Source organism: Pecten maximus, chromosome 17 (genome assembly GCF_902652985.1).
Source record: "Pecten maximus chromosome 17, xPecMax1.1, whole genome shotgun sequence".
Taxonomy (NCBI): Eukaryota; Metazoa; Mollusca; class Bivalvia; order Pectinida; family Pectinidae; genus Pecten; species Pecten maximus.
In genome coordinates, this window is record NC_047031.1 from 722260 (window position 1) to 736750 (window position 14491).

Consider the following 14491-nt stretch of genomic DNA (forward strand, 5'->3'; position numbering starts at 1 on the left):
TTCTACTTGTTAGTCTTTATGTCTGACTGTCAAGGAGAATTCACGACTCGAATTTTATGTGGTTTTATAGACCTAGCTTAAAATGAGAATTATATAAAATGATATAAATATACACATGTACTACTATAGCTACATGATATTGTTCGTATCTTTCTTTGAGCCAAGTAATATGTGATCGCATCAGTTTATATTTATCCTACGAATATTTCGTGTATTACTGTGTCGTGATACTGCTGTTAAGTGTAAGGTGTTATGTCGAAAGTCGCAGATGTACATTACTTACAGCTTAAACAAACGGTGATATACAGTTTACCGGCTAGACTGTCTAAACGTCAACATGGGTGTCTTTGCTTAATTATATATACTTTTATCCTTTCAGATTGCTTCCTTTCTTGGAATGGTATAGAGGCGAAAGTTATTAAATCAAATATATTATCAAGGAATGGAATAATTCACGTGGTTGATAAAATTTTAGTGTCGATTCCGGAACCGGAAATGACAACTCGGAAGGGAGCATTGGAACCCGGTGTCGGATCTGCAGCTGTGATAAAAACAAACTATTTACTAATATTAGCTTCCTGTTTTATCAGTTTATTCAGGATGTATGTAAATAGGTGATATCAAGTTTGTATTAATGTTTAGAGGAATATGTGAAAATATGGCAGCAAATTGAATTAAAAAATGAACCTCTGTCTGGCCAGATGATGGTAATCGGCGACAAAATTAAAAACAAATTATGGTTTATTGATTTAAGCAGTATTTCAGTTGAAGTATCTTTCTTATAGTTTATCACACAGACATTAAAATCGAGTATCTTTATGCCTCTTACGGTAATTTCAAATGGTGTAATTACACGTATATCCTTTTACCGTAAAGAATTTCATTAAGAAATTGACCCAATATTTTAGGGAATGCGACGAATACATAACCATGCATTGAAATATACAAACGTCATCTGTCTTCGATCCTCCTCATGATACACATTGAAATCCTTCCTGATACAATAAAGGTTTTAAATATAGCTCAAATGTTTAAATAAAATCACATTTCAGCATTCGTTATCAAAGATACTGGTCGGAGATAGAGACATTACATTCCTGGTAAGACACGTACGATATATAATGATGTGACGCCTATCAGCACTGTTGTGCTATTATTGTTGTTTTACAATTTGTGACAAGTCTCTGTAAATACATGGTTAATTGTCAATCACAACGCTTTCCCGAACAGTTCTAGGTATAGTGATGCTCTCAGTATATTAAGGAGGTGTTCCTTTATATGTTCGTCAATCTACTGGTACACGTGTACTTTAATGCTGAGGTCACGAACTTTACATGTTCGTCTATCTACTGGTACACGTGTACTTTAATGCTGAGGTCATGACCTTTATATGTTCGTCTATCTACTGGTACACGTGTACTTTAATGCTGAGGTCATGACCTTTATATGTTCGTCTATCTACTGGTACACGTGTACATTAATGCTGAGGTTATGACCTTTATATGTTCATCAATCTACTGATACACATGTGTTTTACTGTAGAGGTTATGACCTTTATATGTTCATCAATCTACTGATACACATGTATTTTACTGTAGAGGTCATGAACTTTATTATGTTTATCAATCTAGTGATACACATTTGTTTTACTACGAAAATCGGGACCTTTATATGAACCTGTTGAGTAGATTGCAGTAAGGGTTCTATATAAATATATATATAGCACATTTAGCTTTTATCGTCTTTATAGATATGTAGAACTAATTTACATGTATTCATCTACTAAAATCAACACACGCCTACAATGGTTACTCGTTTGTGGTTTTTATCTGTGTGTGTGGTGTCAATAGTCCTATCAAGGTATCTGCTGGTTTTGATTAAGTGTTGAATGTTTGAGTGTATTCTATTTTATTGTTATGAACTATCGGTTTCTGGTACGAAAGGGACACTTGTCGGTTTTTATTATTTTTTCCCCATAATATACATTATCGACAGCGCTTTTCAAAAATAACTAGTTTCTTTAAAAATCCATTCATCGGTGAAAACATCCTGAGTATAATTATATGATTTTACGATAATGTTCCTCATTTAAATATCCAAGTGTGTACTTTACTCAATAGGGCGTAATTCATTTGTATGTGACTCTCTTTCTTATTGCCATAAATGTTGCACCTATAAAAATGTATTTTGGCGTGTATTGTTTTAAAAGTTGCAAATGCAGATCAATTGTAATTATTGTAATTGTAGTATACAAGTAAACACCACGTTACTGGTATAACTGTTGTTACTGTAGTTCACATGTAAACACCACGTTAACGGATTATATAAGATAAATTCGCCTCCGTTCCTTGATATTAAACCCCTGTTTTCAGTGACATCACCGCTCGAATCTACTTTTTGACGAGTTAAGACAGGAAATCACTTGTTAACTGCTGTTAACATCGCATCTTGATATTTGGTAAATAGTGTTTCTAATTAGAAACATGCAAGGGAGACCTATTATTTAAAGAATGCAATCAACTTATTTAATTTTGTATGCAAAACGGTCCCATATTCAGCAAGCATCCATTGTTTTTTTTTGTTTGTTTTTTTTTGCTTTGTATCCATGTTATTCTTTTCTATTGAATTCCTTAACCAAATTGATGTATATTTTGTAAGCGATTGTAAGTACTGTATACCTGGTAATTTTCGCCCCCGTTTAATTTTCGTCATTTTCGCCCTTTGATGATAGGGCGAATTTAAGATGACGGCGAAATTGCAAGTTATCGTACATAGGCTAATTGTAGTCGGATCGAAAACATACCCTCGTACTTTTCAAGTATGTTTTTTTTTATATAATTACAAGCAACACGTGTTATAAAATAATTTATTGTTTTATTCCAATCTATGCATGTGAAATAAAATCTAGATATATATCTAGGCCTGGTGAATTTGCTATAAATCGAGAATATTGGCTAAGACAGTGTACTGGGTTTAATATACTAGTATTTGATTTCGAAAAAAAGCAGACAGCGTGCTAGGTTTAGTGTATTATTTGTTTTTGAATCTATAAAAACTAGGTAACTTTTAAAATCTTTGTAAATGATGCACACAAAATTGCATTTAATTCTTGCCATTGTGAAGACTGATTTTATGAGTTCACCATCGCTTGTGGCTTCCATCGATGACAAATGAACAATAGAAAACACTGGTTAGTAATTAGTCACGGCACGGTGAACTTACCACTCATCGTGTTTGCTTAAAATCGACCATGCATACCTGATACTATTTGAATCAGTATAGGCTTAAAGTAAATCTAAACACAGGTAAACGTTGAATATTTTACACCTGATTACATTTCACACCTCAGCGGGATATGCAAAGAAAAGAAAATGCGGGAACTGGATAAATCCTGAGTGTTCCGAGTGCAATTGTATCGAGAATTCCGAACGGAGTTTTCCTATTGTAAACGAGGTAAAGGCATTTCCTAAAAGAAGTTTAGGGCGAAATTAAAACGGGGCGAATAGCTTTTGTGTTGCTCAAGGGTGAAAATAACCTGGGGCGAAAAATACCAGGAATACAATGTTTCACTGCAGCCTTCCAAGGGACGCGACAGACGACGAATGAATGACCGTATGTTAGTGTTCAGTATGTATTTGAAAACATGTCACCGTGTTAGATTTATAATAAAGCATTTTATTGATAAATATGCATCATCTTTTTATTCACAATAAAAGGAAGTCATCGTGTTTATCTCACAAGGTTTCCTTTAGTTGATAATGATATTAATTCCTTCGCCTATATACATTGTATCAATAAGCTTCACAATAGGACGTAAATTATCAAAACATCCCTTACATGTAAAAAATTCTAACCCTAACTTTAACCCTACAGACATTAAATCAATAAGCTTTACAACAGGACATAGAATATTCAAACATCCCGTATATATGACAATTCTAACCCCATATACAGTATATCAATAAGTTTCTCAACAGGACGTAGTTTATGAAAATATTCCTTATATATAACAATTCTAAACCTAACTCTATATAGAGTATATCAATAAGTTTCACAACAGGACGTAGATTATGAAAATATTCCTAATATATATAACAATTATATTACATTCGCTATGTATTACGGCTAGAACAGCAACTCCTTTGTTTAATCATTTGTTTCTCTATTGTGTTTTCTGACAAAAAAGTTATTAATTATGTCTCTAAACAGTTGGCTGGTCTAGTATTGGGACACTTTCAATCCCATGTCATATCAATTTCTATTTTCAAAAAACCTATGCAGTATAGTGTATACAAATACACAGTGATATTGCTTTAAAAGACTGTTCATTGAACATTTCTAGAAAGTCGTCTCTCTCATTTTAATGGCATTCACTAGGCAAACGTAACACACATATTATATACAGGACAAAAAGTGAATAGCTCCTGTAATGAAAACAAACAGAGTCATTTATGAAAGGCAAACAAAATACGATATCAAGCCTAACCCTAACCTTTTTTTGGTAGACACATTTGAACAAATAACACAGCATTAGTAACAAGCAATATGGGATAAGTAGCTGATGACAACCTTTATAATAAAATAAGACGTTATTATTTCTACCACGACATGCTGTGCTATTCCAGTCTGACTATTTCATACATCTTTTTAGTTTATCCGATGCATATATATTAACGAAAGTATACAAGCAACACATTTCTCTAAAGAGAAATGATGTGGACACGTATTATCAGTGATAATCCTCAGCAGCCATTGGTCTGTTCTGTAAGGTCCTCAAACCCGGTGAGATTATGAAGTTCGTCCCTGTACATGGGCTGCACGGTGAATGGTAACTTGGCCCATGAAGATGTATTATACTCCAGTCCTGTGTCAGCATCGGTTACAACAAACTGCTTTATCTTCAACACTGCACAAAATACACCGGTTTTAGGGCAAGCTCCTACTCCCCAATCTGATCCGCAGTTTTTACACTCAATTTTGTACTTTGTGTTCAAACCTGCATAATTCTTCGGATTCTTGTGAAGTCGACGTTTGATTCTTCTGTAAAACTCGCTATTTGTGACTATGTACTGGGACGTCATAAAACATCTGATGTCAGAGCTACAAACCGCAAATTCCTGACATCGCTGGCATCGTAATGTGAAATTTCCTATCGGTTTACTGTTTTTTTGAGCCACTCTCATACGCTCTTCTTCCAAGTCTGTCTCCGTGATAGAGCGCATTCGCTGGGTGACCTTCTCCTGGATCTCGGCATCTGACTTTGCTAGAATATTCTTTAAAGCTTCGTTCATCAATTCTAATCTCAACACGTTCATCTGCTCCTGTCTGCCCTTCTGTTGATCAGCAAAGTCTATGATTGTCCCATGTACTTTTCTGCTTCTTCCTGCAACATTGTAAGTTTTTAAGATTAGCATCCTGTATCTTCTAAATGTTAGATAAACTAGATACAAAACTTTATCTATGCGAATGTAGACATTTATGGTTTGTTCCAAGATAATCAGATCAGCCAGATTATAAATGCAGTTAAAATAAGATAAATGCTATGACTTTTTTAACGACTAAGTTATAAGTAATACACATGACTATATCATTAATGTGGGTAAATTGTAAGATATACTATAAATAATATAATGAGTAAGTTATACTATAAATAATATAATGAGTATGTTGTACTATAAATAATATAATTGGTAAGTTATACTATAAATAATATAATGAGTAAGTTATACTATAAATAATATAATGAGTATGTTATACTATAAATAATATAATGAGTAAGTTATACTATAAATACTATAATGAGTAAATTATACTATAAATAATATGAGTAAGTTATACTATAAATAATATAATGAGTAAATTATACTATAAATAATATAATGAGTAAATTATACTATAAATAATATAATGAGTACGTTATACTATAAATACTATAATGAGTATGTAATACTATAAATACTATAATTAGTAAGTTATAAATAATAATGATAACTATAGCAAATGTGTTGGTAAATTAAAAGGTATCATATCAATTATATAACGACTTATGATATCATTACATACCTGTGGTCTGTACAGTGGAGATATAATTACATATCTGTAGTCTGTACAGTGGAGATATCATTACATACCTGTGGTCTGTACAGTGGAGATCTCATTACATACCTGTGGTCTGTACAGTGGAGATCTAATTACATACCTTTGGTCTGTACAGTGGAGATATCATTACATATCTGTGGTCTGTACAGTGGAGATACCATTACTTACCTGTGGTCTGTACAGTGGAGATCTCATTACATACCTGTGGTCTGTACAGTGGAAATCTCATTACATACCTGTGGTCTGTACAGTGGAAATCTCATTACATACCTGTGGTCTGTACAGTGGAGATATCATTACATACCTGTGGTCTGTACAGTGGAGATATCATTACATACCTGTGGTCTGTACAGTGGAGATATCATTACATACCTGCGGCCTGTAAGGTGGAGATCTCGTCACTGGATCTGTTATAACGGATGACGAAGTTACAGGCGGGCATGTCTAATCCCTCCTCGGCCACCTGTGTCGCAACGATACCATTAATCTGTTTAGCTAGGAGTTGCTTGACTACTCGGCTTTGCTCGGCATGGGACTGTTCTGAAAGCAAACAAAGCGAGCATGATAGCCTGATAAGATACAGATTGTTCATTAAGCAAAAATAAAGTTTGCTTGCAAGAAAATGAGAAAAAAATGAAAAAGGGAGAATAATCATAGATTATAAGATGGTTTAATCTACCTCCCTATCGTACTTCTTTAAAAACACATGAAAATGTATAAAAAATCATTTACCAAGGAAATTCAAAACGGTTAAACAAAAGCTAACAATTAGGAAGTGAGTTGGGATTTGAAATGGGCACAAAGTCTGTAGTTCAAAAACTTCTGAATTTTTTCCCCAAAATGATGTTACAGATAAACAAGACACAGGAAAAATTCCTTTTTATGCTAAGTTGTATTATCCCATTGTCAGCCATGGAGTGATTACTGTTTACTTCAAATATCGTATAAATAATTGTTCGCCCGTGATTGTTTGTCTGTCACTAACACTACTACGATTGTTTCACACCTGCATAATTTTTCTACATTTCATGTCAGATTTTAATATACACATGCCTTAACAACCCAATTTTAGCGTAACATAAGAAATTCCAACTCGTTATATTTCCCAATGATATATTTCATATATTTCATTTTATTATTCGTGATAATCTACGCAACACATATCCATCCTCACTCTAGATAACACTGCTTACCTCTCAAAGCAATATCCGTAACAAAACCGTAAATGTCCGTATCTGTCAGTTAATACTGTTTTGTAATGTGTGATAATACTCTACGTGTAATGTATACAATCAGCAACATATCACTACTTTATACAATACAACACAATTCTTTATATAACGAATTCTGGACCACATAGAGCAATATAGGAAATACAATCGCAAAGAGGTTGAGTGGCCAAAAGACAGATGAATGGACATGTATTTATACTAATATAAATTACAAACACATAAACAAGATTGCTTGTAACATGCCGATGATGTAACCTGTGACTTGGAAGTCAGCTAGATAAGCTATTACAAAATCATTATACGATGGGTACAGAAATAGTTGGTATCATTTCAAATTTGACATAATGAAATTAGACAATAGCTTAAACATTAAGATGACAGAAGATGTTGGGAGCATACTTTCAATGTCCTCCGTCGTTGACCGCGCACTAATCAAGTATCGACATTTCACGTTGGATGATTTCTCTCTCAAGTATCTAGAAACTGCTATAGCCGATTCCCTTGTCTGTATAAAGACAATGAACGTTGAATCCATCCCTTTCTCCTTGATGTGTTTATCAACCATTTCCTGAAGACGAACGATGTTCGGATTCTCAAAATCCGGATTCTGTGAGAGACGTTCCAGTTCCTTTACGACATCTATCAAAAATACGTTTAGTCTGTTTTACACGTAAAAATAATAGGATATACATACGATATCAAAATTAACAAGATTACGAAATAATTTCGAAAATTTCAAGTTCACAGGTCAAATACAGTTCCATAGCGTAACCTGAAATTCTAATACAATTGATTTATGTTTCTTTCCTGTTAACTCACAATTCACAACATACCTGTATACAGACTGACGTTGGTGGCTTCATTTCCGGTGTTGCTTACTTTCTGATTGACTTCTCTGACGTCACTTCCCGTACTGTCTAATCTTGTGCCGCTATCTCTGCTATAGATAACTGTACTATCAATGCATGGATTTCCATATCTGTCGTCACTTCCTGTACTATTAAGACTTGGTTTGTCATGTATGTCGGCACTTCCTGTACTGTTAAGACTTGGTTTGTCATGTATGTCGTCATTTCCCGTACTTCCTAGACTTGGTTTGTTATGTATGTCGTCACTTTCTGCACTTCCTATGCTTGGTTTGTCATGTATGTCGTCACTTCCTGTACTGTTAAGATTTGGTTTGTCATTTATGCCATCACTTTCTGCACTTCCTAGGCTTGGTTTGTCATTTATGCCGTCACTTTCTGTACTGTCTACGTTTTGTTTGTTATGTAAATGTATGTCGTCATTTCCTGTACTGCCTAGACATAGTTTGTCATGTATGTCGTCATTTCCCGTACTTCCTAGACTTGGCTTGTCATGTATTTCGTCATTTCCTGTACTTTCTAGACTTGGTTTGTCATGTATGTCGTCATTTCTTGTACTGCCTAGAATTGATCTGTCATTTATTTCGTCACCTCCTGTATTGGTTTGGCCTGAATCGACCTCTTTGTCTTCACCTTGTGTTCCTTCTCCTTCCGGAATATCTTCTCGTGCGCCAGATATTCTTATTGTGTTGTTGTCCCCTTTTCCAAGTATTTTGAATTTCAAAGAGGAAAGATAGAGATGTTCCAAGACGTCCTTCATACACAGCGTGTTGTTTAACGAGAGAGCGCTTTGGTACATCTAGAGCAAACAATAATATGTGTATACCTTACTTCAGCGAGAAAAGGTAAGGCTAATGATGACGAGATATGGACATAGTTAGAATGTTGAACTGTGTGATATTTGTGTTATTAGAATTAAAGAAATTAATAATGCCGCCAGATATGCAGCAATGCAGACGATACGCTTAGAACTGATATTAAAAGAACACATTCGACATTATGAATCTTGGATAGGAATTGCGAGTAATGACAGTCAATACGACACCCGGCACGTCCCCACTACCCAATTGGTCCTCATTAAAATGTATGTAGTGTCACAACAAATATACACATAACCCAATGTTCATTTAAATCAGACGATATGACATATAAGAGGGTTTGGAATGTGGAACTGAAACTTCTTCACAGAACGAACAACCTCATTGATTTCGTAACGATTTTCTGTTATCCTCCCTTCTTTCAAGTTTGACTACGATTAACTACTGGTAGGCAATGTATAAGTAATAATGCTACAAAGTAGAAATAATTAACAGAAATGTACCCTGGCTTCGATCATTGCGACTTAACAACCAACAATCCTTGAGATTATAGCTGTTATTTTGACATTGGTTAGTCATGAAGGGTTATATAAAAACGACTTACAGTCAAGTGGTCTGTTATCACAATGGCCCGGTGTTTCATGTCGGGAGCTAGTTGTTTACTGAGAGGGAGCGCCATCTGTAGGCGGGATAGCCAGGTTTGGTATTGCGGCTTCATTCTCTGTGTGTCAGGTATCTCCCTTAACAGACTGTCTATATCCGTGTCAAGATCACACACTAAGAGGAAACATAGATTGTGTTCACGTGGGAAAGCAGTGGAATTATCAATAATGGATGATTCAAAACCCTTGGCAGATAAATTGTTTATATGATAACTTTGGAATACTATTTATAAAGATACTAATGATAATTTACACAATCATGGAATTACACATCATGGATGGTAAACTGTAAACAAACAGGTAACGACTCACATTGACCGACGAGCCATCCTTCAAGTCGATACATAGCACGCTGTATGGTATCACCGATCGGATCCACCTTTCGGTCCGTCATCACTTCTTTATCTGGAGTATAACCCAATGCGCGCAGAGTTTAATTGCATTAATCTGACAAACTATATTTAGTATATTAAGTTACGTCCTTAAAATATGTGGTCATTATTTCATGAATATTAATTACGGTAGTTTCTTATATTTTTTAAAAATTGTTTAATCAAGTAATTTGATTTAATTGTCAACCTATCTACCTTTCTGTCATTTATTCGGATATTCATTCCTTGCCATGTAATCGATTGCCAACTTATTTTTACAAATCCTCTCCGATGACTTCGGGTGCCTTTCTTTTCACAAAATTTCCTGTCATGTAATCGATTACCTATTACTTAAGATAAAATTTCTGCCATGATTTCGATTGCCTAATAATTTCACTAAATGCCATGTCATGTTTTCCATTGCCTAAGATGATTACGAAATCCATTGTCGCGAATTCGATTGCCTTTCATTTTCATTAAATTCCCTGCAATTATTTCGATTGCTTATTATTTTCACTAAATTCCTTGCCCTGAGTTCGATTGCCTTTCATTTTCACTAAATTCCTTGCCCTGAGTTCGATAGTTTATTATTTTCACTAAATTCTTGCCCTGATTCCGATTGCCTATTATTTTCACTAAATGCCTTGTCCTTTGTGCGATTGACTATTATTTTCTCTAAATTTCCCGCCATGATTTCGATTGCCTATGATTTTAACTATTCTCTTATTGATATTCCTAGTATTTTCACTGAATTCCTTGCGATGTATTCGATTTGTTTCACCCATTCTTGTCCGTTACGTATTTGATAATGTATTATACTTTTTCATTGTGCGGTATTGTGTTGACATACGTTTAATGGGGTCCGGAACATAATTATGGTATTCCTCTACGTGGACCTTTGGAGTAGTGATCTTAGTAACATTCATTCGCGCCATCAGGTCGATGATACTTTCTTCTGCACCTCGTACGTCATTAGCCCTCTCAGTTCCAACCGAGGCTGTCAATCCAATAACCTATTACAGATAAAATCAGACCTCGGACACGTGTTCTATGATATATATTTAACAAAGGTTAAAGTTAAGAAAGGTAAACTGTTGAAGACACCCTATTGGTCCAATCCTTGCTACTCCGACCCTATGGGTCCAATTCCTGCTACTCTGACCCTATGGGTCCATTCCCTGCTACTCCGACCCTATGGGTCCAATCCCTGCTACTCCGAACCTATAGATCTAATCCCTGCTACTCCGACCCTATGGTCCAATCCCTGCTACAGAATAAATATGGCCACCTTATTCAGTATTAAAGTCGGATCTTATTTTATACCCATTTAGCAACACTAAGATCACTCTTTGTCATAAAGACATAAGAAATATGCACCTAAAAAGTAGGGAATAGCATTACATTAACCACAGGTACCTGGCAAGTCATAGCCAAGGAGTGACAAGCAGGTAAGCTAGTATTAAGTAATATCATTCAACAAAACATGCAAAAGAAACTCAAATAGAGACCATCATCTTTATTAAAGAAGTGTGTTTAAACGTCCACACAACACCAATACCAAAGGGAGATCATCCTCGTTCACCACGACTTGAAACTTTAGCATGAAGGACTTCACAAGAATAGTACATCACAACTCTTCTTATTAAGGCGTATTAATAGTGAATCTCATATAAATTCATTGGAATCAAAAAGACTCTCCCCGTCAAGTCATATTATAGAAACGTCTATACAATAACACCAATAATAAAGGGAGATCACTCATCCAGATGTAAAACCTAAACGCCCATTACATCAGTACCGGTATCAAAGGAAGACCCACAATCCTTCCTATAAATCATCAAAGGAAGACCACACTCTATGATGGGACGCATAACCGAAACATCCATACAACAGTACGGGTATCCAAGGGTGATAATCGTATAGATAGAATTAAGAATATCATTAAATGAAGGGAGACAATTATTTGGGGGTAAGGAAGATAAATGCCTTATTCTTCGTCAACGACACCTGTCATTCAAATCTGTCACATCGGAGTGTCATTATTGAAATAATAAAAATATTATACCAACAAGCAGTGGATACCTTTACATATCGGAGGCCTAAATATGATATGGTATCAGCTACCAATCGTTCCCATGATCTTCCCCGAACTCCATATTCTCTAATCGTGTGGTTAAGTTTTCCCTTTGTAGTGGACATCTGCTGCGAAATACGTGTTATTGGATACATAACTGATAAATTGACAATTGGGAATTTTAAATTCAAATAAACCTAACTTTATAACATGCTGTAACAGATAAGATACCTGTGGTAATGTGCCGCCCTCTTTGTGTCGTTTCCGGTAATGTGCCATAATCTGGTTGTAAGGTTCACTTTTCCGTGTATGGTGACACTCGTCAAACACAAGCATAGAGAACGCATCCAAGGATGATGCTTGCCTTTTTAAGTATCCTTCGAGAGACATTGGTGTGATGACACAAACGCGACAGTCCTTGATAATGTCAGAGAAAGATCCGTCCATATGATCCCTCCCACTGATCTTCATGACAGTTTTCTGTTAACATTAAGATTGTGAGGAGAAGTTAATAGTCAATAGGATTTTACAGTAAGTTTGTAAAATTACTAATGAGCATTGGTGATTTTCTGAAGATTTTATCGCATTTACTAAAGATTTCCATATCATTTTACTGGTGGACTAGTTTCTTTACATAGTCTTATTATCATTACATGTATTATAACTATTGTAATAAAGTAACTTCTAAAAGTAAAGGAGATTTATCTCAATACGTGAAAAATACATGTATTAAGGTTTATCTACTAACCACAGTTTTAACTATATAAGGACGGATATAAATTATGTATGCTCACAGAAGCGTAGATCATCAAGGAAGAGTATGGATTCTTTATCCGAAAGGTTATTTGAAGAATGATATAAGTTCTGTCTACCGACCAAAATTTGACTAAAGGAGGAAAGATACAAGTTTGGTCAATGGGTTAAAGTTTTACTATAACAGAAGTGTTACTATACTAACAATGGTATGGGTTGTTTATACTGGGGTTTTAACACTAACCCTACCATAGTAATTATTGAATGACCATTACATTGAAGGCAATTCTTCTCTAAAGCTTACCTGGATACTTTGGTAACAGTTTACATATTACTTCGTACTGTTGGTCCAGCAGTGTCAATGTTGTGTTGAAAAATGCTATCCTTCCTGAAAATCATAATTTATTATTAAAGACACGTATTCAATTGCCATATATTATTAAAAGTATTGCTTAATCGACGTACATGGATACTGTTAATCGAGGATAATCTAACAACCAAACATCCTGTACGAAGCCATTAATGTACCTACCGGTGAGTTGTTTCTATGGAGACGTATACCATCAAAATAAACAGGTCGGGCACTGTACTGTCTCTAGTATCATAACTGATTACAATTATGTACGTTGAACATTTTGAAGAAGGACGTTTAAAGATGAATGGACGACAGAAACGATACTACCTTGGCTGTACTACTAAACTGAATGATTAACCTAAGCTTTACAAAGTACTCTTTCTGATCACTTGATATCGTTTGTTTTTCCTCGGTCTCATCACAAAGACATTCCCTGCTTTGCTTGACGCTCAACCAGCAGCAAAACGTTTGATGAGGCTAATAAAGAATTAAAATTAGAGAAAGAGAGAGCAAAACCTGAAATATTGGTTCAAACTGTAGTCGTCCCTCACGAACAAGGTACTTTATCATTTCCCTATCTCAGACCAACAGGAGTGGTTGTTTATTTACGACCCCACTTCCTAGCATCAGGAATTCGGGATAAGAAGCAGTGCATACCTTCCGGGTTGTTGTCCAAATGCTTCTTCATTATGTATACGGCCACCCTGGTCTTCCCTGATCCTGTCCCAGCCCAAATGATAGAATTATCTCCCCTTAGACCGTCTTCTGCTATTTCTCTTTGATAATCACGCAGATTGATGTCACCACTACTATCGGGTCCAGTGTTGGCGAGTTCTGTGGAAACATATATCTCCTTGGTCAGAGGGACACAGACGGACACAGACGGACAGACGGACACAGACGGACACATCATCTTTATGTATTAAATTCATTGCAGCAATCGTTGTTTTCTCCTCTTATTTTCATTCCAACTTATATTGTACAAATACATACAGTTGAATGATAGAGCAGGCTAAACCTAATAAATATTCACAAGTTGCAAACAGAACAGCATAAAAGAAGTTTAATTTTATTAATTTTATTATTTAGCAATAAAAACAATCATTTGAGGAGATATTGATTTAAACCAAAACAGTCCCGGCCTGACGTCATTATCATATTGATATTGTTATTTAATACAAAATATAGTAAATGTTTTATCGAAAACAAACAGAACTATTTTAAACTTTTAGCTATTTTTCTTTCATTTCACTTGATTCTA

General features: G+C 35.1%; 2 protein-coding genes across 4 annotated transcripts in view; one reads left to right on the forward strand and one right to left on the reverse strand.

The window, feature by feature from the left end:
* The window catches only part of LOC117315909 (fasciclin-1-like), a 113859-nt gene extending 109965 nt beyond the window's left edge, over positions 1-3894 (forward strand). For both annotated transcript variants that reach the window (XM_033870329.1, XM_033870330.1), the window contains exon 22: positions 380-3894. In XM_033870329.1, coding sequence (XP_033726220.1) covers positions 380-618 — 239 coding nt within the window. In that variant the 3' untranslated portion in view covers positions 619-3894. The remainder of the gene's footprint in view (positions 1-379) is intronic.
* LOC117315910 (interferon-induced helicase C domain-containing protein 1-like) lies at positions 2586-14104 on the reverse strand. Of its 2 annotated transcripts, none has more exons than XM_033870333.1 (10): positions 14020-14104; positions 13180-13263; positions 12354-12602; positions 10899-11061; positions 9990-10082; positions 9620-9792; positions 8165-8996; positions 7731-7970; positions 6472-6639; positions 2586-5383 (listed from the first exon to the last, which is right to left on the reverse strand). In XM_033870333.1, the coding sequence occupies exons 3-10, from the start codon at positions 12591-12593 to the stop codon at positions 4743-4745; spliced, it is 2550 nt and encodes an 849-aa protein (XP_033726224.1). In that variant the 5' UTR covers positions 12594-12602; positions 13180-13263; positions 14020-14104; the 3' UTR covers positions 2586-4742. The 2 variants fall into 2 exon arrangements, with proteins under 2 accessions (XP_033726224.1, XP_033726222.1); XM_033870331.1 differs by lacking the exon at positions 14020-14104 and adding an exon at positions 13888-13956.
* Positions 14105-14491: the final 387 nt, after the last annotated feature.